The sequence below is a fragment of the Anopheles gambiae genome, chromosome 2 (genome assembly GCF_943734735.2).
Source record: "Anopheles gambiae chromosome 2, idAnoGambNW_F1_1, whole genome shotgun sequence".
Classification (NCBI taxonomy): Eukaryota; Metazoa; Arthropoda; class Insecta; order Diptera; family Culicidae; genus Anopheles; species Anopheles gambiae.
In genome coordinates this window covers 87,629,696-87,647,844 of record NC_064601.1, presented here as the reverse complement: position 1 = coordinate 87,647,844, position 18,149 = coordinate 87,629,696, and the positions used below count along the sequence as shown (strand labels likewise).

At 44.7% G+C, this 18,149-nt stretch overlaps 7 protein-coding genes across 7 annotated transcripts; 4 read left to right on the top strand and 3 right to left on the bottom strand.

Moving 5' to 3' along the window:
* Nucleotides 1-1,530: 1,530 nt before the first annotated feature.
* On the bottom strand, nt 1,531-2,600 carry LOC133391403 (brachyurin-like). The gene has a single exon (XM_061645564.1). It carries the CDS (start codon nt 2,490-2,492, stop codon nt 1,590-1,592), a length of 903 nt encoding a protein of 300 aa, XP_061501548.1. The 5' UTR covers nt 2,493-2,600; the 3' UTR covers nt 1,531-1,589.
* Nucleotides 2,601-4,847: 2,247 nt separating this feature from the next.
* LOC3290022 (brachyurin) lies at nt 4,848-5,898 on the bottom strand. Its single transcript, XM_556335.4, has one exon. It carries the CDS (start codon nt 5,807-5,809, stop codon nt 4,907-4,909), a length of 903 nt encoding a protein of 300 aa, XP_556335.4. The 5' UTR covers nt 5,810-5,898; the 3' UTR covers nt 4,848-4,906.
* A 1,422-nt stretch (nt 5,899-7,320) lies between these two features.
* On the top strand, nt 7,321-8,457 carry LOC5667341 (brachyurin). Its single transcript, XM_001688655.2, has one exon. The coding sequence runs from the start codon at nt 7,351-7,353 to the stop codon at nt 8,320-8,322; it is 972 nt and encodes a 323-aa protein (XP_001688707.2). The 5' UTR covers nt 7,321-7,350; the 3' UTR covers nt 8,323-8,457.
* A 326-nt stretch (nt 8,458-8,783) lies between these two features.
* Nucleotides 8,784-9,750, top strand: LOC3290023 (brachyurin). Its single transcript, XM_556332.4, has one exon. It carries the CDS (start codon nt 8,784-8,786, stop codon nt 9,675-9,677), a length of 894 nt encoding a protein of 297 aa, XP_556332.4. The 3' UTR covers nt 9,678-9,750.
* A 1,245-nt stretch (nt 9,751-10,995) lies between these two features.
* On the top strand, nt 10,996-11,926 carry LOC5667393 (brachyurin). The gene has a single exon (XM_001688654.2). The coding sequence runs from the start codon at nt 11,033-11,035 to the stop codon at nt 11,924-11,926; it is 894 nt and encodes a 297-aa protein (XP_001688706.2). The 5' UTR covers nt 10,996-11,032.
* Nucleotides 11,927-15,551: 3,625 nt separating this feature from the next.
* Nucleotides 15,552-16,378, top strand: LOC1276362 (protein LLP homolog). Its single transcript, XM_315699.5, has 2 exons — nt 15,552-15,940; nt 16,044-16,378. The coding sequence occupies exons 1-2, from the start codon at nt 15,764-15,766 to the stop codon at nt 16,341-16,343; spliced, it is 477 nt and encodes a 158-aa protein (XP_315699.3). The 5' UTR covers nt 15,552-15,763; the 3' UTR covers nt 16,344-16,378.
* On the bottom strand, nt 16,365-17,984 carry LOC1276361 (syntaxin-17). The gene is made up of 2 exons (XM_315698.5): nt 17,325-17,984; nt 16,365-17,251 (listed from the first exon to the last, which is right to left on the bottom strand). Exons 1-2 carry the CDS (start codon nt 17,644-17,646, stop codon nt 16,632-16,634), a joined length of 942 nt encoding a protein of 313 aa, XP_315698.5. The 5' UTR covers nt 17,647-17,984; the 3' UTR covers nt 16,365-16,631.
* Nucleotides 17,985-18,149: the final 165 nt, after the last annotated feature.

Below are 18,149 nucleotides of genomic sequence, written 5' to 3'. Positions count from 1 at the left end.
GTATCTTATTTATCTTTAAAAATTAATTATTCTTCAATCGAGACCAGTTACGTTACTATACATTCTTTTGAATTTGCCACCAGATTTTCAAAATGTAGATAGCTGAAAAGATATAGCACTTAAAAATTGATAATCTATTTTTCTCTTTCTTAATTGGTGTAACTGTAAGGCAGGCCGAGACCGTGCCTATTATAGTTATTACTCAATTTGACAATGATTAACATGATTTGTTTACCCATTGCAGTCCGAGCATTAGACACCGGATACGGTATCCGGGCAAATTAAAATTATTTCTCCAACGTAAGCAACGAAACATACCTTTGGTTAATTTCCATTCGGCAGCATATATTTTTTGCAAAGTCCTATTGATTGGAGATACCACATTGCTCTGGGCATGTTTGAGCGACGCATCCTCCGGACTATCTTTGGCGGTGTGTTCGAGCAAGAAAATTGGTGAACAAGGATGAACCAGTTTGCTGAGCTGTACGGCGAACCAAGCTTCCTGACGGCGGTGAAGGCTGGCAGAATGCTCTGGCTGGGGAATGTTATGAGAACGCCGGACTCATACCCCACCAAGAAGGCGATCCCCAGTTCAGCATGAGGCGCAGGGGAGCACTGCGAACTCGATGGTGAATCAGCAGCTGGATCAGGTAAAGCGAGAGTTGTCGGAGATCGAGTGTCTACATGGATGGGAGGCTGCAGCCAAGGCCCGAACATCCTAAACAATGATTGTTCACCAGGCCATGTCACTTCGACGTCCTCTATCGTAAGCCGGCCATCAGAGAGAGAGAGAAAGAGAGAGAGAGAGAGCACATTACTCAGCAAAACTGTAGTATAGTATGAACCGGACAAGTTTACAATGATTTTAAACACAAAGGACCTCTGAATTTGGCAGATTGTTGCTGGAAACAACTATCAGTGATGGCCTTAACATGTGTCCTGTTTTGACAAGTTCGACACCTTTACAGACGAATGACGTCGTAGTTGGATTTCTTTTATATGATAATGGTTTACATACCGTCGTTTCAAGTGGTGGAATGATACCATACAGCCATGAATACCGGATGTTTAGATATTATTAGTTTTAAACTTCACAAACAAAAAGAATCAATATCTTCATGTGACCCAACATAATCCTAATGGGTACGTATTGTTTTTTAAGAGTTTAACATCATCAGCGTTTAAAAGAAATGAGTCATTAGGTAGTACAAGCATGATGTTATTACTAAACAAAGATAATAACAAAGAACCAAGGTTGATTAGGGCCGGTCTCGTAATACTGTCATCAACTTGTACATCTTAACAAAACTTGCTCATCATGGGGTCAAGCACTGAATAGATCATGCCCCTATTCGTAGAACTGACTGTTCTGCTTATGATAAACCGATAAATCACTGAAAGCCAGCGTGAGCTTGGGAATATTAATTAATATTAACAAAATTAAAACCAAAAAATTCAAATACACCAATATCACAAAACTGTTTCTCGTTTCTAGCCGTTTAAGACCATCAAAAATGTACACAAACTAGCTCATATTTCACAAACAAATGTATTTATTTGCTAGTCAAATCATTTGATCGATAACGAAATTACGGCTGCGGAACAAAGTCCGAATTGGCCACGATCCAGTCCAGGAAGAACGTCACACGAGCATACACCGAGGGCATACCGATGGCACAGCCATTAACGGATCCAAACGACACCACACCGATCTGCATCGTTCCACCGGACTGGACGGTCAGCGGACCACCAGAGTCACCGTTGCAGGACGAGCGTCCTCCCGCTCCGCTCAGGCACACGTGCTGGTTAACTACCGTTGAGCCCCAGCGAGCAATACAGTCCGTATTGGTCATCACCGGGTTGGTGGTGAACCTAACCACAGCCGAGGTAGCAGAGCTCGCATCCGAAGTGCGTCCAAATCCAGACACGGTACCGGTGAATCCTCCGAACTGGCGAGTATCCGAGCGACCCGGTAGACGGATGGGTTGGATTCGCGTGGTGAACGTCATCGGCGAGTTCAGGCGAACCGTGGCAATGTCATTGCGAAGTGTGCTAGAGCTGTAGCTCGGATGACGACGAATTCCACTGGTCGCAAAGCGGATGCGCTGCTGAGTTGATTCTTGAATGTTACGGTTGTGTGCTCCCATGATGGCGACACCTCCCGAGGCCAGGGTCGAGGCACCGGACACGACGCAGTGAGCAGCGGTCAGGATAAAGTTACGCGTCAGCACGGAGCCACCGCAAAGACCGTTACCGGACGCGAATTCACTGATCAAAGCGATCTGGAACGGGAACTGGCCGGGAGTCGCTTCCTGTCCATTGGTAATGCGATGCGACGGAAGCTTCTCGCGGTAGACTTGCAGCTCAGCTGGCAAACGCTCCCAGTAGTGATCGAACTCCTCGATCGGACGCACCGTGGACCAATCGATGTCGATCCATTCCGCGCTGGCAACGGCGGTCAGAACTGCGAATACAAGCACGAACGATCTCATCCTGCCAGAAGAGTGATGGGGTTGCTGTTGGTACAGTTATTAGATGCTTTGTCTCCCGAGGAGTTCTTCTGCCTCTGTTGGAAGCGTAGAGTGATTTAGAGAAGGTAAACCGCAACCTTTTATACCCAAAGTTTCGGAGCCAAAATTCTTATCATAATAATTTAGCAACGTTATTGATAAGGCAGTGTAAGTGTAGGAGGAGTGGTTTTAACAATCGATTACCACGATATGCTATAGTGGCTTGCCATAGATAATCCTTAGGTGATTAGAAAGCCCTTAATGTGATTAGCGATGCAGACTTACCGTTCTTTATCAAAACACCTAAGCGACGAACTATTATTCTGGGAATTGGACATTTTCTAGGAACTACCTATCAGATTAGAGAGTTTACTATAAGCTTATAAACCCATTTTATTCACTTCTTCGTTGTTTTTTTGAATATTTCCACATCACTCATAAAAGTAAGAGTTTTAATGTTTAGTTCGAGATGTATTGAAAATAAAACAAGCTAAAAATATTAGACAATTTTTCATCAACGATGGAATGATTTCTTGATATATTTAATAAATTATTTTTAACATTTTCATGTTAATCCTTTAATCCAGCTTCGTTTTGACTCCATTACTATTTGGTGCCCTATCTATACAAATTATGCGGGATTTTTCAAATAGATTGATGCAATGAAAAAGATTAAACTAAACATTGTTTAGTATTCGTTCATTTATTGCTTTATTTACACGTAATCGTTAGTTGAGATATTTTTTGAATTATTTTTGTTTAATTTTTACTTTTGTATTGATTGATTGCTTTTTTTTAATAAATGAATTTATTTAATTGCTTAGTATCTTATTTATCTTTAAAAATTAATTATTCTTCAATCGAGACCAGTTACGTTACTATACATTCTTTTGAATTTGCCACCAGATTTTCAAAATGTAGATAGCTGAAAAGATATAGCACGTAAAAATTGATAATCTATTTTTCTCTTTCTTAATTGGTGTAACTGTAAGGCAGGCCGAGACCGTGCCTATTATAGTTATTACTCAATTTGACAATGATTAACATGATTTGTTTACCCATTGCAGTCCGAGCATTAGACACCGGATACGGTATCCGGGAAAATTTAATTTATTTCTCCAACGCAAGCAACGAAACATACCTTTGGTTAATTTCCATTCGGCAGCATATATTTTTTGCAAAGTCCTATTGATTGGAGATACCACATTGCTCTGGGCATGTTTGAGCGACGCATCCTCCGGACTATCTTTGGCGGTGTGTTCGAGCAAGAAAATTGGTGAACAAGGATGAACCAGTTTGCTGAGCTGTACGGCGAACCAAGCTTCCTGACGGCGGTGAAGGCTGGCAGAATGCTCTGGCTGGGGAATGTTATGAGAACGCCGGACTCATACCCCACCAAGAAGGCGATCCCCAGTTCAGCATGAGGCGCAGGGGAGCACTGCGAACTCGATGGTGAATCAGCAGCTGGATCAGGTAAAGCGAGAGTTGTCGGAGATCGAGTGTCTACATGGATGGGAGGCTGCAGCCAAGGCCCGAACATCCTAAACAATGATTGTTCACCAGGCCATGTCACTTCGACGTCCTCTATCGTAAGCCGGCCATCAGAGAGAGAGAGAGAGAGCACATTACTCAGCAAAACTGTAGTATAGTATGAACCGGACAATTTTACAATGATTTTAAACACAAAGGACCTCTGAATTCGGCAGATTGTTGCTGGAAACAACTATCAGTGATGTCCTTAACATGTGTCCTGTTTTCTCAAGTTCGACACCTTTACAGACGAATGACGTCGTAGTTGGATTTCTTTTATATGATAATGGTTTACATACCGTCGTTTCAAGTGATGGAATGATACCATACAGCCATGAATACCGGATGTTTAGATATTATTAGTTTTAAACTTCACAAACAAAAAGAATCAATATCTTCATGTGACCCAACATAATCCTAATGAGTACGTATTGTTTTTGAAGAGTTTAACATCATCAGCGTTTAAAAGAAATGAGTCATTAGGTAGTACAAGCATGAAGTTATTACTAAACAAAGAGAATAACAAAGAACCAAGGTTGATTAGGGCCGGTCTCGTAATACTGTCGTCAACTCGTACAACTTAAAAAAAACTTGCTGATCATGGGGTCAAGCACTGAATAGATCATGCCCCTATTCGTAGAACTGACTGTTCTGCTTATGATAAACCGATAAATCACTGAAAGCCAACGTGAGCTTGGGAATATGTTCATACAAAATTCAAAACCAAACCATTCAAATACAACAATATCACAAAACTGTTTTTCGTTTCTAGCCGTTTAAGCCCATCAAAAATGTACACAAACTAGCTCATATTTCACAAACAAATGTATTTATTTGTCAGTCAAATCATTTGATCGATCACGAAATTACGCCTGCGGAACAAAGTCCGAGTTGGCTACGATCCAGTCCAGGAAGAACGTCACACGAGCATACACCGAGGGCATACCGATGGCACAGCCATTAACGGATCCAAACGACACCACACCGATCTGCATCGTTCCACCGGACTGGACGGTCAGCGGACCACCAGAGTCACCGTTGCAGGACGAGCGTCCTCCCGCTCCGCTCAGGCATACGTGCTGGTTAACTACAGTTGAGCCCCAGCGGGCAATACAGTCCGTATTGGTCATCACCGGGTTGGTGGTGAACCTAACCACAGCCGAGGTAGCAGAGCTCGCATCCGAAGTGCGTCCAAATCCAGACACGGTACCGGTGAATCCTCCGAACTGGCGAGTGTCCGAGCGACCCGGTAGACGGATGGGTTGGATTCGCGTAGTGAACGTCATCGGCGAGTTCAGGCGAACCGTGGCAATGTCATTGCGAAGTGTGCTAGAGCTGTAGCTCGGATGACGACGAATTCCACTGGTCGCAAAGCGGATGCGCTGCTGAGTTGATTCTTGAACGTTACGGTTGTGCGCTCCCATGATGGCGACACCTCCCGAGGCCAGGGTCGAGGCACCAGACACGACGCAGTGAGCAGCGGTCAGGATAAAGTTGCGCGTCAGGACGGAGCCACCGCAAAGACCGTTACCGGACGCGAATTCACTGATCAAAGCGATCTGGAACGGGAACTGGCCGGGTGTCGCCTCCTGCCCGTTGGTGATGCGGTGCGACGGAAGCTTCTCGCGGTAGACTTGCAGCTCAGCTGGCAGACGCTCCCAGTAGTGGTCGAACTCCTCGATCGGACGCACCGTGGACCAATCGATGTCGATCCATTCGGCGCTGGCAACGGCGGCCAGAACAGCGAATAGAAGCACGAACGATCTCATCCTGTCAGAAGAGTGATGGGGTTGGTACGGTTGATAGAGACTTTGGCTCCCAAGGAGTTCTTCTGCCTCTGCTGAAAGCGTAGTGTGATTTAGAGAAGGTAAACCGCAACCTTTTATACCCAATGTTTTGGAAACAAAATTCTTATCATCATAATTCGACAGTGTTATCGATAAGAAACAGTTTAGGCGAAGCGTTTATTGCAGAAGGAGTAAGTTCAACCGTCGTTAGCACGGTGCGATTAGACGGCTTAACAATTGCCATAGATTATGCGTCTACGGTGATTAGCAATGCAGACTAAGCGGCGCACCACTATTCTAGGAAACGAAACCTTTTCCAGGAACTACCTATCAGAGTAGGAAGTTTAGTATTGGCTGATAAATCCATTTTATTCATTTCGGCGATATTACAGCCTTTCCTACAATGATACACCAATTCATATATAGAGCAGTCTAGTGTTAGATTCGTTGTTGGTTGACCGACAGCAAGGTTTTAGTACTATTTTTCTGTTTGTATACAGTTATTCATCCAATCATCCTTGCATCGCCAACGAAAACCTCTCGTCAAATCTTCTTTATTTCATCAATGATATCCAATCGTCAAAGCCAAATATAATGATACTATCATACAAACTCATTTTTTCCCAACTTTCCAGAATTTTAACCAAATAAAACATTGTTCTTCAAATTTTAGACAATTATCTCGAGTAAGACTTTTACACAGAGTTTAAATGTCAGAAGAATGACTTATATGTCAAAGCATGATGTATTTAAAATACGGCTGAAGCCATTATAACGCTGAATAAAAAAAATCAGAACAAAGCTAAATAAGAGTTGTTGTAAAACTCAGAGCAAAGTTTTATAAAACTATGCTAATTTTCACGTGAACAACTATAGCAGCTACAATATGCTCCAAAAGATCTAGTCCATATCAATAAGGATAACCGATTAAATTTCAATGAATATTATTTGAAGAGTCAAAAGATTTAAGAATGCCTCCGTTGGTAAAGAAACTGAGAGAAAATATTTATTTTTCTCGAAATCAGTGCCTTCAAGATGTCAGTAAAGTCAAGAATTGATTCTAGTACAACATGAACAAATGTTGAACAACAAATTAAACTGAAACGTGTAGATCCTTTGGTACATAAAGCGGATTTTGCAAATCTGGTTTTACTTAATATAATCGCAATAGTTAGGGAAAACATCCAAAATTTTCAAACCCATAATTATTAAAAACAAACCCTGATTTGGTACATTGAACCAGTGACTAGGAATTGCAGCATTAACGGTAGTAGCTTCCCATTTATAACCATTATATTGATTCCAATGCCTAATTGCAAGAAACATGTAGCGATATGTTTCCAAAAATATACATCTGTTCACGCACTACCATCAATACAGCTTTACAATTTTATTACGAACAGAACTGGTTTCCTCAACCGTTGTCACCCAATTTCTCCATCTATACTGTACATTTTATTTACATATCACTTTGGTCACCACCTTCCGCGGTAGTGTATGTAAAGACAACGCTAAGAACCTCAATGCTGGAATTTCACGGGTATAAAACCTATCGTACCACACGTTGGCTCGCTTTATTCTCTACCAGCATGAGAACGTTCCTGTTCGCCGTGTCCCTTCTGGCCACGCTTGCCAGTGCAAACTGGATCGAAATTGATTGGAGGAAGGTACGTTCGATCGAAGATTTCGATCACTACTGGGATCGTTTGCCGACGGAAATGAAGATCTATCGTCAGCGGCGTCCCTTCCAACGCATCACTAACGGGCAGGAAGCGACCCCAGGCCAGTTCCCGTACCAGATCGTACTTCTGAGTGACTTCCCGACCGGAACGGCCCTATGCGGTGGTTCCGTGCTGACGCGTAACTTTATCCTCACTGCTGCCCACTGCGTCGTGTCGGGAACGAACAAGGTGGTGTCGGGCGGTATCGCCATCATGGGAGCGCACAACCGTACGATTCAGGAGGCTTCCCAGCAGCGGATCCGCTACACGGCCAGCGGCATTCGGTACCATCCACTGTACGTTTCGTCCACGCTGCGGTATGACATTGCCGTGGTGATGCTGAATTCTTCCATCACCTTCACCGACCGCATCCAACCGGTACGTTTGCCGGCCCGGTCGGATACTCGTCAGTTTGGTGGGTTCGTTGGTACGCTGTCGGGATTTGGGCGTACGACCGACGCTAGCCTATCCATCTCGACGGTCGTACGGTTCACAAGCAACCCGGTCATGACCAATGCGAACTGTATTACGCGCTGGGGCTCCTCTAATATCCAGGACCAAAATGTGTGTCTGAGCGGAACGGGAGGACGCTCGTCCTGCAATGGAGACTCCGGCGGGCCGCTCACGGTGGAATCGGGTGGACCGATCCAGATCGGCGTGGTATCGTTTGTGTCGATTCGTGGTTGTGAGGCCGGTATGCCGTCCGTATACTCGCGTGTGTCGTTCTATCTGAACTGGGTTGAGATTAACTCCGATTTTGTGGCCCAACCGTAACTTTAGTGGACAGAAATAGTAGGATAAAGTAAGATCAATAGTTGGTAGTTGTATTTACTGATAAAATAATACTGATTTATTTGTAAAGATATCAATAAAATGTAGACTTAGAACGTTGATTATTTGAATTCAAAAGTATAAACACTTCCCGTTTTATTGCAGCATCTTTTAAGATTCAAAAAAGAAAGCAAGCGAAACCGGCTGTTGCATCGTTGCATCGTCCCAAAAAACGAATTGCTCAAAGGCGCACGTCCGGTGCAAAAATTTGCTGTCAGAGAATACTGGTTTTCCTGTCGGGCGCAGTCTAACCTACATCTTTTTTGGGCCGTTTTGGTTGTGATGTCCCCATTCCAGCAAGAGGTACTTAAAACAAAGACAAACTCATCGGGGAAGAAACTCGAGGAAGCAATTTTTGGTGTCGGAGTATAAAAACCTTCCAACCGCACCAGATGGTCAGCAAAATGAGATCGTTTGTACTTGCACTTGTCTGTCTTGGTGCCGCCGTTGTCCGTGCTGAGCAGATCGACATCGATTGGTCGAAGGTGCGACCGGTCGAGGAGTTTGATCACTACTGGGCCCGTCTGCCACCCAAACTACAAGTCTACCGTAACGATACCTCAACGGACCGCGTCGTCAACGGGCAGGAGGCTCTGCCCGGCCAGTTCCCGTACCAGGTCGCACTGCTCCTCAACTTTCCCGATGGTACGGCGCTTTGCGGCGGTTCCGTACTGACGCGTAACTTCATCCTGACGGCGGCCCACTGTGTCAGCGCTACCAGCACCACTCTCGTTAGCGGCGGTATCGCCATCATGGGAGCACACAACCGTACCGCAATGGAGCTTTCGCAGCAGCGCATCCGCTTTACGTCTACTGGCATTCGCCGCCATCCCGAGTACGACGATACCAGCTTGAGAAACGATGTGGCACTCATCTTGCTGAACTCTCCCATGACGTTCACGTCCCGGGTGAAACCGATCAGTTTGCCGGCCCGCACGGATACGCGCCAATTTGAAGGTTTCACCGGTACCGTGTCTGGGTTCGGGCGCTCGTCGGACGCTAGTCCGTATCCTTCGTCAATACTTCGATTCACCAGCAATCCGATCATGTCGAAAGCGGAGTGTATTGTGAGCTGGGGCTTCGCGCTGGCCCAGAGCCAGAACGTGTGCCTGAAGCCGACCGGTGGACGATCGTCCTGCAACGGAGACTCCGGTGGGCCACTTACGGTGAACTCGGGAGGAGTGCTGCAGATCGGCACCGTGTCATTCGGATCTTCATACGGCTGTGCGTCCGGATGGCCCTCGGTGTACGCTCGAGTGTCGTACGTTCTCTCGTGGATCAATGAAAATATATGGTGATAATAAGAACACAACCTCAATCCGGTTTCGATTGCACGAGAGACATCGAAATATGATAGGGAATTAACCGTGAGTGATGATGATGATGATGATGATGATGATGATAAGTCCCACCTCTTACGCCAACACAGGTTTGAGAAGGACAAAGTATCTATAAGATAATTCTACTCTAATAGTTGTTATGAAATAAAAACACGAGCAAGTGGTGGCTTCGAAAAACTCTCAGAGGAACCGTCCGAGTCATACACACACCCAAGATGACCAACATAGTTTCATCAAGAAAAAACGGGTCGTACTCCATCGAATACAATGGCATTCCCTAGCATCCTTTACGTAGTCCGCCAAGAACCAATAAATGGATCTGACGCACCACTTATCAGGACACAACTGCAACGTGCATATGGCCAGTTCCACTAGTGCCAACCGCTGACTCCAGGGTCTCTGGCACCAATGGCTGGCTCCAGTGCACTACCTTCCGAAGCAGGAGAATTTAATGTATCCCTTACGTAGCTCGCCAAGAACCAACTAGTGGATCCGGCGCACTACTTCTCGGAACACAACTGCAACATGCATATGGCCAATTCCACTAGTGTCAACGGTTGGCTCTAGGGCACTACCTTCCGATGATAGGGGATTTAATGGGACACATCAATTGCATTCATTTCTTACGATATCGATTGTAGAGGTACTCTTTTGATGAGTTACTCAATTAATTTTTGGTTAATTTATGCATGAATGTGAATATAAATAACAAAAAAACAAAACAAAGAATCGTAAATTCTTGACAGAATTAAAAAAATACTGATTTTTTTTTAAAACGAAACTCAAAGCATTGACTACTGGTGGTATGGCCACTGACAAACATAAATTGAATTCATGTATCAGAACAAGATGACCGTAAATTTGCAATTGACTCCAGTACATCATGGTAATCATTAAACATAAGAAAACGGTAAGGTTAATGCCTGGGCATCAATCAATTAAATTTAAGCAAAAAAAAAAGTTCGCATTATGATTCAAAAAGCATCGAAATGTATCCGAAATCGACCTGCAACACCCCAAAGAGCGTGCACCGTACGAACGAAGGATTTACTGCCGAGAATACTGGTTTGCGTATCGGGCGCTATCTAACCTACATCTGAAAACCATCGTATTTTGGAGATTTTTGGTGGTAAAAACCGGACAGCAGCGTCCTGTTCCTTCGTGCGTTCGGATGTCCCAATTCCAACAGTTGCTTGCTAAGTTGAAGTACTTAAAACAAACACAACGATAAGAAGCCTCTTCGAATCGAAATTTTACGCAAAGTATAAAAACCGTCGATCCACACACACCGCCCAATCATTCTCTCCAGCAAGATGAGATCGTTTGTGCTTGCAGTTTTCTGTCTGGCCGTCGCTGCTGCCAGGGCGGAACAGATCGACATCGATTGGTCGAAGGTGCGACCGGTCGAGGAGTTCGATCACTACTGGGCCCGCCTGCCACCGGAAATGCAGGCCTACCGTAACGAGACCTCAACGGACCGCATCACCAACGGGCAGGAGGCTCTGCCCGGCCAGTTCCCGTACCAGGTCGCACTGCTGAGCGACTTTCCCGAGGGTACAGCGCTTTGTGGAGCATCCGTGCTGACCCGCAACTTCCTCCTGACGGCGGCTCACTGCATTAGTGGCACTGGGAATGCCCTGTCCAGTGGGGGTATTGCCATCATGGGAGCGCAAAACCGTATGATTGTGGAGCTGTCACAACAGCGCATCCGGTTCTCGACGTCTGGCATCCGCCGACATCCAGGGTACGACGCTACCAGCCTGAGGAACGATGTGGCGCTGGTTTTGCTCAACTCACGGATAACGTTCACGTCCCGCGTGCAACCGATTCGTTTGCCGGCCCGCACGGATACGCGCCAGTTTGGAGGCTTTACCGGCACCGTGTCTGGGTTCGGACGCACCACGGACTCAAGTCAGGCTACGTCGGCAACGCTACGTTTCACCAGCAACCCGGTCCTAACCAACGCCGAGTGTATTACGAGCTGGGGCTTCGCACTGGCCCAGAGCCAGAACGTGTGCCTGAAGGCGTCGGGTGGACGGTCGGCTTGCAACGGGGACTCCGGTGGGCCACTTACTGTGGACTCGAACGGAGTGCTGCAGATCGGTGTGGTGTCGTTCGTGTCTGCAGCCGGCTGTGCCTCCGGCAGACCCTCGGTATACGCTCGTGTGACGTACTTCCTGCCGTGGATCAATGCAAACACATGGTAAAGGGTGAAAATAACCCGAACATAGACAAAATAGCGGATGTGATGAATCAAATCAACGTAATAACTGTACTTATTTATTTTTCTTATACAATTTCAAATACACATGAACTGAAAATATTTCTTTTGCGGCAGATAATACATTTTTTTCTTGATTTATTAATTTATTCTTATTCTATTTGCAAAAATTGGGTTGTTATTGGTATGTGTTATTAATTTTAAGATTCACCTAATCAAAAATAGACACATGTGAGAACATTTACAAGAAACAATGATAAAAAAGAAAAAAATCTTAAAATAGCTGTTTAAAGAGGTTTGAAGATTTTTTCCATCTTGTTTATATAATGAAGTGATCTACAAATTATTATTATTATGCTGAGGATTTTCCGATGCCACCACTTGCTTGTACATTTTATTTCTTCATTTCCATGAGAGTAATATCATCTGAAAGATACTTCCGTCCTTCGCAAACCTGTGTTGGGGTAAAAGATGGGACTTATCATGATTGTTTCATAAAAAAACTTCAATCAATGTTTTAATCATGTAGATCTTTTTTGTATTTAACGAGACTCAAATTGGTCAAAGAGATTTTTTTTATTTAATGGTAGCTAAAGAAGATCAGTGGCCCTTTTTGCTTGTGAACATTAAATTATGTTCTAAACTGTGGTACAGTTATCGAGTCAAGCGTTTCTCGACTTACGCAGATCCGAAGGTACGCAGTTTTCGAAACTTGACAGTTTTGATTTGATATTTAAACCCCTTAAAACCAGTAATTTACTAGTGCTCTCCACAAATCGTATTTGATGAATAGTTCAGTGTATGTCAATACTAAATTTATTCAAAAATACCAATTTTTCAACTGTTTTTTCAGTTGAGAACCGTAATATTCCATTTACGCAGATATTCGAGTTACGCGGATGCCACGGGAACACATAAACTGCGTATCTCGAGAACAGACTGTACATTTGCTCACATAACCATAGATGAGCAATCAATTGTTTGTTAATGGTGTTTTTTCAACAGTTTTTGGGGAATTATCGTACATTTTTAAAATTACTTCAATTCTCAGAAACACTGTGTATCGAATGGCCTCAAAATTGAAAAATGGAGAAAATGTTGAATGTGCCAACAACTGTGCAATTTTTGATATCGCTGTAATGTGATACCTCTCTATCAACTCGTTGCAATGAAGTATACAAGACATCAACAGCACCATGCAAATTTGATTCAATTCAAGATTATTTCAAATTGTCTGCTTAACGAACTCCTTACATAACTAATGTCCTATGTAAAACGTAAATAAAACACAAACAATCAGAAAAGTCTATCCTAGACGAATGTATAGCACAACAATAAAATTAAGAAGATGAAAAATCTGAAAAAATAAATACACTAGAATTTGTTGTTAGAGTTGGAGCAAAAATATTGCAGAAAATTGCCTTTACAAAATTCATCTTAAAGAGTGGTCGGTAGTCAAATAGCACCTGCGGCTAGTCCCGTGATACAGTCGTTATCTCGCACGACTTCAAAACATGTCCGTAATAGGTTCAAGGTCCCAGTATGAACCGTACTCTCGATACGTAGGACTCGACTATCCCACTATGTTAGGGTGATCAAATAAGCCTCTAATAGCCAACTATCATCAGTGGTAAAGGTAGGTCTAGATCACTTACGGTTATTGCACTAAATAGAAAGAAAAAATCGCATATGCAGCTTAGAAAATATTCGTCCTTGAGCGACAAACAATACATGATGGCACCAAAAAAATATTTTATCCTAATAAAAAACAATTAATCTTTTAGTGACTCCATTCACAGAAAGGTTGCACCTTAATCTTATTTCTATTTCAACGTAATCGTCCCTTTAATAGGCTTTAGTAGGAGCTCATGGAAAGTTTCAATTAGCAGCCGAAACTTCATCAGCACACTCTCACATAGGAAATCGAAGTAACGTACCAGATCCTCTCCACTCCACAGGGAAACGACAGTTACCCTGGGAAACAGGAAGGGGAATGAAAAATTTAGACGAAAACAGTGCTCTCGTTAACAAAAATATCCTACCTACCTTGCTGCGAATCGTGCTGTAAAGCCGTGCAAATATGGCCGCCGTCCACCTCAAATACAAGTGAATAGCAAATACATTTTTCCTCTAACTTTTTTTTATTCTGTGTTGCATACCTTGTTTCTGTCTCGCTCTTTCTCTTTATCGTCCTCTTGAAAGGAACAGGAAAATTCTTTACAGCGGGAAGTCCATTCCCCCTACCGATAATCACATTGGTCCGAGATGGCGCTGATGTAGACCAACGCGTAGAAGGAAAAGCGCCTCATTATTTCTTTGGAACTGTATCGTCGTCCTTCGTGGCTAAGAGCATTTTCTTTCCGTTTTACGCGTTACAACAGCGTGAAGAGAAGAATAAAATACTAACTAATACCATCATGCACAGTGTACAGTCTACGTGCAATTGGCCAAACACCATCAACGCCACACGGATGGACCGAAGGAAGCACTCGGAGTTAGGGCTCTGCCTTTGGTGATTGTTTTCCCTTCTTGTAGTGGAATATTTCGAAAAGAAAAATTTCCAACACTGTCCTGCATTCGTCAGTGTATGTGTGCTGAAGACCGGCAATGGTAAGGCAGCCATATTGATTTTTTTTCGCTCTCGTTCGTTATGCCTCAAATGAGGGGGTGTCGGATTTTTTTTTTCGTGTCGGTTTCACCCCTCATAATGGCCGGCGTGTAGGGTAAGCACCTTAAGCAAGGGTGTCAAAAGCATCCCTAGAAATGCGAATGAAGGGCGTGCATCGGCCATGGCTTTCCGGCCACGGTTCGCTGCCTACGACGCTGGCGAGCGAATGAAATGCGGCGCAAAAATCACGGCAAAACCAACCACTCATCCATCAATTGGCTGGCTCGGGTGCTGCCGGAACGAATGGGCGTCAACGGTGTGGAATACGCTAGGAGAAGGTTTGAAAACCATTCGTCGTGAGAATTTTCTTTCAAGAATTTTGATGTTTTTATTTGTTGTGATTTTTATACAGTTTTTTTTATTAATATTTTTTTTCAATTGTTTGGAGCATCGATTTGTATTGCTTCAATTTTTGACACAATATAACAAACAATTTCATCAATATTTAGGTTGAGCACAAATGTGTATTCTAGAATTGTCTAAGGTAACTCCAACTTTATCTATTATTATTAAGTAATTAAGGTAAGGTAGTTAAAACTATGGTGGTTTTAATTTAAATAAGAATTATAGCTAACAATTTGTTAGGTCATGTCAAGCATTTTCAGCAAAAAAAAGTTTATTCTCGAGCTTTTGTTGATTATGTTAAAATTTCGTATTTCAACGATGAAATTCTTGAAATATTTCGCCAATTTAAATTTCAAGCGAAACGACATATGTTTATAGTGCATAGTTGAAGAAGACTTGAATTCTTTCGGTAAGTCAGATGAGGATTTGAATTAAACTATGATTTTCACGTGTGCAATTAAAAATAGCGTATTTTAAAACTAAAAATATGATTTTCATCCAGTTTATCCCTTTAAATAAAAAAATACAATTTTTCCAGCACAGCAACAAAGCTTCACAATGGCCGCCACATTTCAAGCAATAACGTCAAACCTGTCGCCAGACGTCAAACACCTTACCTTTCCGTCACCTGAAGTTCTCTTCCAAAATACGACAAACAAGAGGCACCACGTTTTCGTGTTTGCTTCATACATTTGTTCGTATTTAGCGGTGCAAAGCGCTTACTTTCGAGCGTAAATTACTCTCAAACGCTAGTAATCTCCATTGCCTTACCGTTTCCGAGTGAATAAAGTACACCGCACAGCCACCAACATGACGGCCCGCTGCAAGAAACGCCGCAACCAGAACAACGCCATTCGCCGTGCCAAAAACAAGGTGAAGGAGGTAAAGAAACTGAAGAAAATGCTCGGCTTCATCGAGGAGGACGTCGGCGAGGGCAATCTGATGGACAAGCTGAAGGATATTACCGAGCAGAAGAAAAAGGAAGAGGTACTTACGCGTTTCATCGCTTGCTATCAGCATTGGTTGTATGTAAACACACGCACTTTTCTAATCAAAACATCGCTGCATACACTCCCTACCCCTTACATAGGAGCTAGAGCTGTTGAAGAAAGAAACGCTCGCGGAAATCGTTCAGAAGGAGCAGAAAGCGACGGCCAAGCGGGAAAAGTTCATCACGGTGGTCAACCCGAAGACGAACGTAAAGCACCTGTACAACGTGAAAACGAAGCGCGACCAGTTCGGCCAGTATCCGGCCTGGTACAACCCGCGCAAGGAGCGCAAGAAGCAGATGGTGCGCGAGGGCAAGGACGCCCGACGAAAGGAGTTCCGCGGCAAACGGATGCACTTTATCGATCGTACGAACAACTGGAAGGCACTGCTGGCGCAATAAAACCACACACACGCACCGTAATTTTGTTAAAGTAACACGAAGAACGTGGATGTATTTCCATTATTGGCTATAAAACAACGACAACGACTACGACAGGCGGCGGTATACGTTAGCGTACTCTAGTGCTTGTAGGGGGATATAATTGTGATGCACAAAGCGTTTGTTCCGGGGCTATTGTGTGTGTGTCAGCACATTACATTAAAACGGTAAAAGTAACACATCGGCTAACGGGTGAGTATGTGTTCGACAGCGTTTGACCTACTGAATGGTGCACCGGTTAAGCAACTGTCATGTTTTCGACGCAATCGGTTCCGCTTCGCCCGGTTCCGTGGGCGTGCCGGGTGTTGCCTCGGTCGCACTATCATTCGAACCGGCCTCATCGGGCTCCGGAAGGGCGTCCACGTTTTTGATGAACTTGCCACTCGCAAACCCAACCAGCCCGCCACCGAGCGCGGCCAACCCACCCGCCTTCAGTCCCACGACCAGCCCAATCGGGCCGCCGATGCACGAGCCAAGGAAGGCGCCGGCCAACGGGTAAACGGCTTTCTTGTACGCGAGCGCTTTCTGCAGGGCCGTCACGCCCGCCTCCACCTGGATCTGGGCCACGTCCACGTTCTCCTCGACGCGGGTAACCGTTTCGCCCTGCTCGTGCACCAGCTCGTGCACCTTCTGGTACAGCTCCTGGATGTCCTCCATTTCGCGCTGCAAGCTTTCCATCTGGCGCAGACACTCCTCCCTTTGGCGCAGTTCGTGCTCCTCCGTGTTGAACGAGCTGGTAATCTGTGGGACGTAGGCCAGCCGGCCACCGGTGGGAAATTCGGAACTACCGTCCCTGCTGCCACCTTCTTCGTCGTACTGCGAGCGTTGATAGTTGCGGGCTGACTGTGCCCGTACGCTTTGCTGCATCGCTGCAATTGTATCAAGCCACGGAAGAAGGTGTTAAAGCAATTTGCCAACAACCAAACCACCCCGTCCACTTACCCATATACTCGGCCATACTGTTGAATGCGTCCTTCTTCGTCGACGCGATGCCCTCGTCGAACCGATCGTAGTCGCTGGCCCGCAACCGCTGGCGCACTTTATCGATCTCCACCAGCATGAAGCGGATCTGTTTGACGATGCGGGTCGCGTTCAGCTGCTCCCGCTTCACCTTCTCCCAGTCGTTCAGCGAGCCTGCCTTTTCGATGTTGCATTTGTGGTTCCGCAGCACCGTCAGGTACTGTGGTATTGTCTGGTTAAACTTGTCGATCGATATTTGTGCCAGCTTTAATGGGATTTTCTCGTCCCCGTCGTTCGGTTCCATGGTGTGTATGTGTGTTGTATTTTTGCTGTGTGGAGCAGCTTTTACGTTGTTCCGTTCTTGCGATCACTATCCTTCTGGGCACTGTTCCGATTTGGGGCCAAACAAGGGCCCGTACGCTTATGTACAGCGATAACGACGCAGCAAGCACACAACAGAAATAGGGCCCAATCAAAACAACGAATTCACGTCAAATCTTATCAAAATCGAAAGTGGAAACAAAGAACGCAAATCGATCGTGACACGGAAGGGGGGTGGGCGCGGAATTAGTTTCTACACTCTGTTCCTTTCCCTTGCGCCTTGTTTTCGAGGCTGAATCATACGACACGAGGGGGATTTGTTATTGTTTTTGCCCCGCACGGCAAGGCGAGAGTTTTTGACGTTCGAAAATAGCTGCATCTCGCTCAATTTTTCTAGCCGTCTTTTACTCGCTTGCAACATTTCGTCCACCTTTGTCCTTCCGTTGTGTTGGTGAAAATCTACGCGCATCGCTTACATGGAATCGT

Excerpts from the sequence above, each read along its gene's own strand:
- LOC133391403 (XM_061645564.1), bottom strand. The coding sequence starts at position 2,492 with ATGAGATCGTTCGTGCTTGTATTCGCAGTTCTGACCGCCGTTGCCAGC.
- LOC3290022 (XM_556335.4), bottom strand. The coding sequence starts at position 5,809 with ATGAGATCGTTCGTGCTTCTATTCGCTGTTCTGGCCGCCGTTGCCAGC.
- LOC5667341 (XM_001688655.2), top strand. The coding sequence starts at position 7,351 with ATGCTGGAATTTCACGGGTATAAAACCTATCGTACCACACGTTGGCTC.
- LOC3290023 (XM_556332.4), top strand. The coding sequence starts at position 8,784 with ATGAGATCGTTTGTACTTGCACTTGTCTGTCTTGGTGCCGCCGTTGTC.
- LOC5667393 (XM_001688654.2), top strand. The coding sequence starts at position 11,033 with ATGAGATCGTTTGTGCTTGCAGTTTTCTGTCTGGCCGTCGCTGCTGCC.
- LOC1276362 (XM_315699.5), top strand. The coding sequence starts at position 15,764 with ATGACGGCCCGCTGCAAGAAACGCCGCAACCAGAACAACGCCATTCGC. Across the intron at positions 15,941-16,043 it reads AGCAGAAGAAAAAGGAAGAG|GAGCTAGAGCTGTTGAAGAA; the intron begins GTACTTACGCGT and ends CCCCTTACATAG.
- LOC1276361 (XM_315698.5), bottom strand. The coding sequence starts at position 17,646 with ATGGAACCGAACGACGGGGACGAGAAAATCCCATTAAAGCTGGCACAA. Across the intron at positions 17,252-17,324 it reads CAGTATGGCCGAGTATATGG|CGATGCAGCAAAGCGTACGG; the intron begins GTAAGTGGACGG and ends ATACAATTGCAG.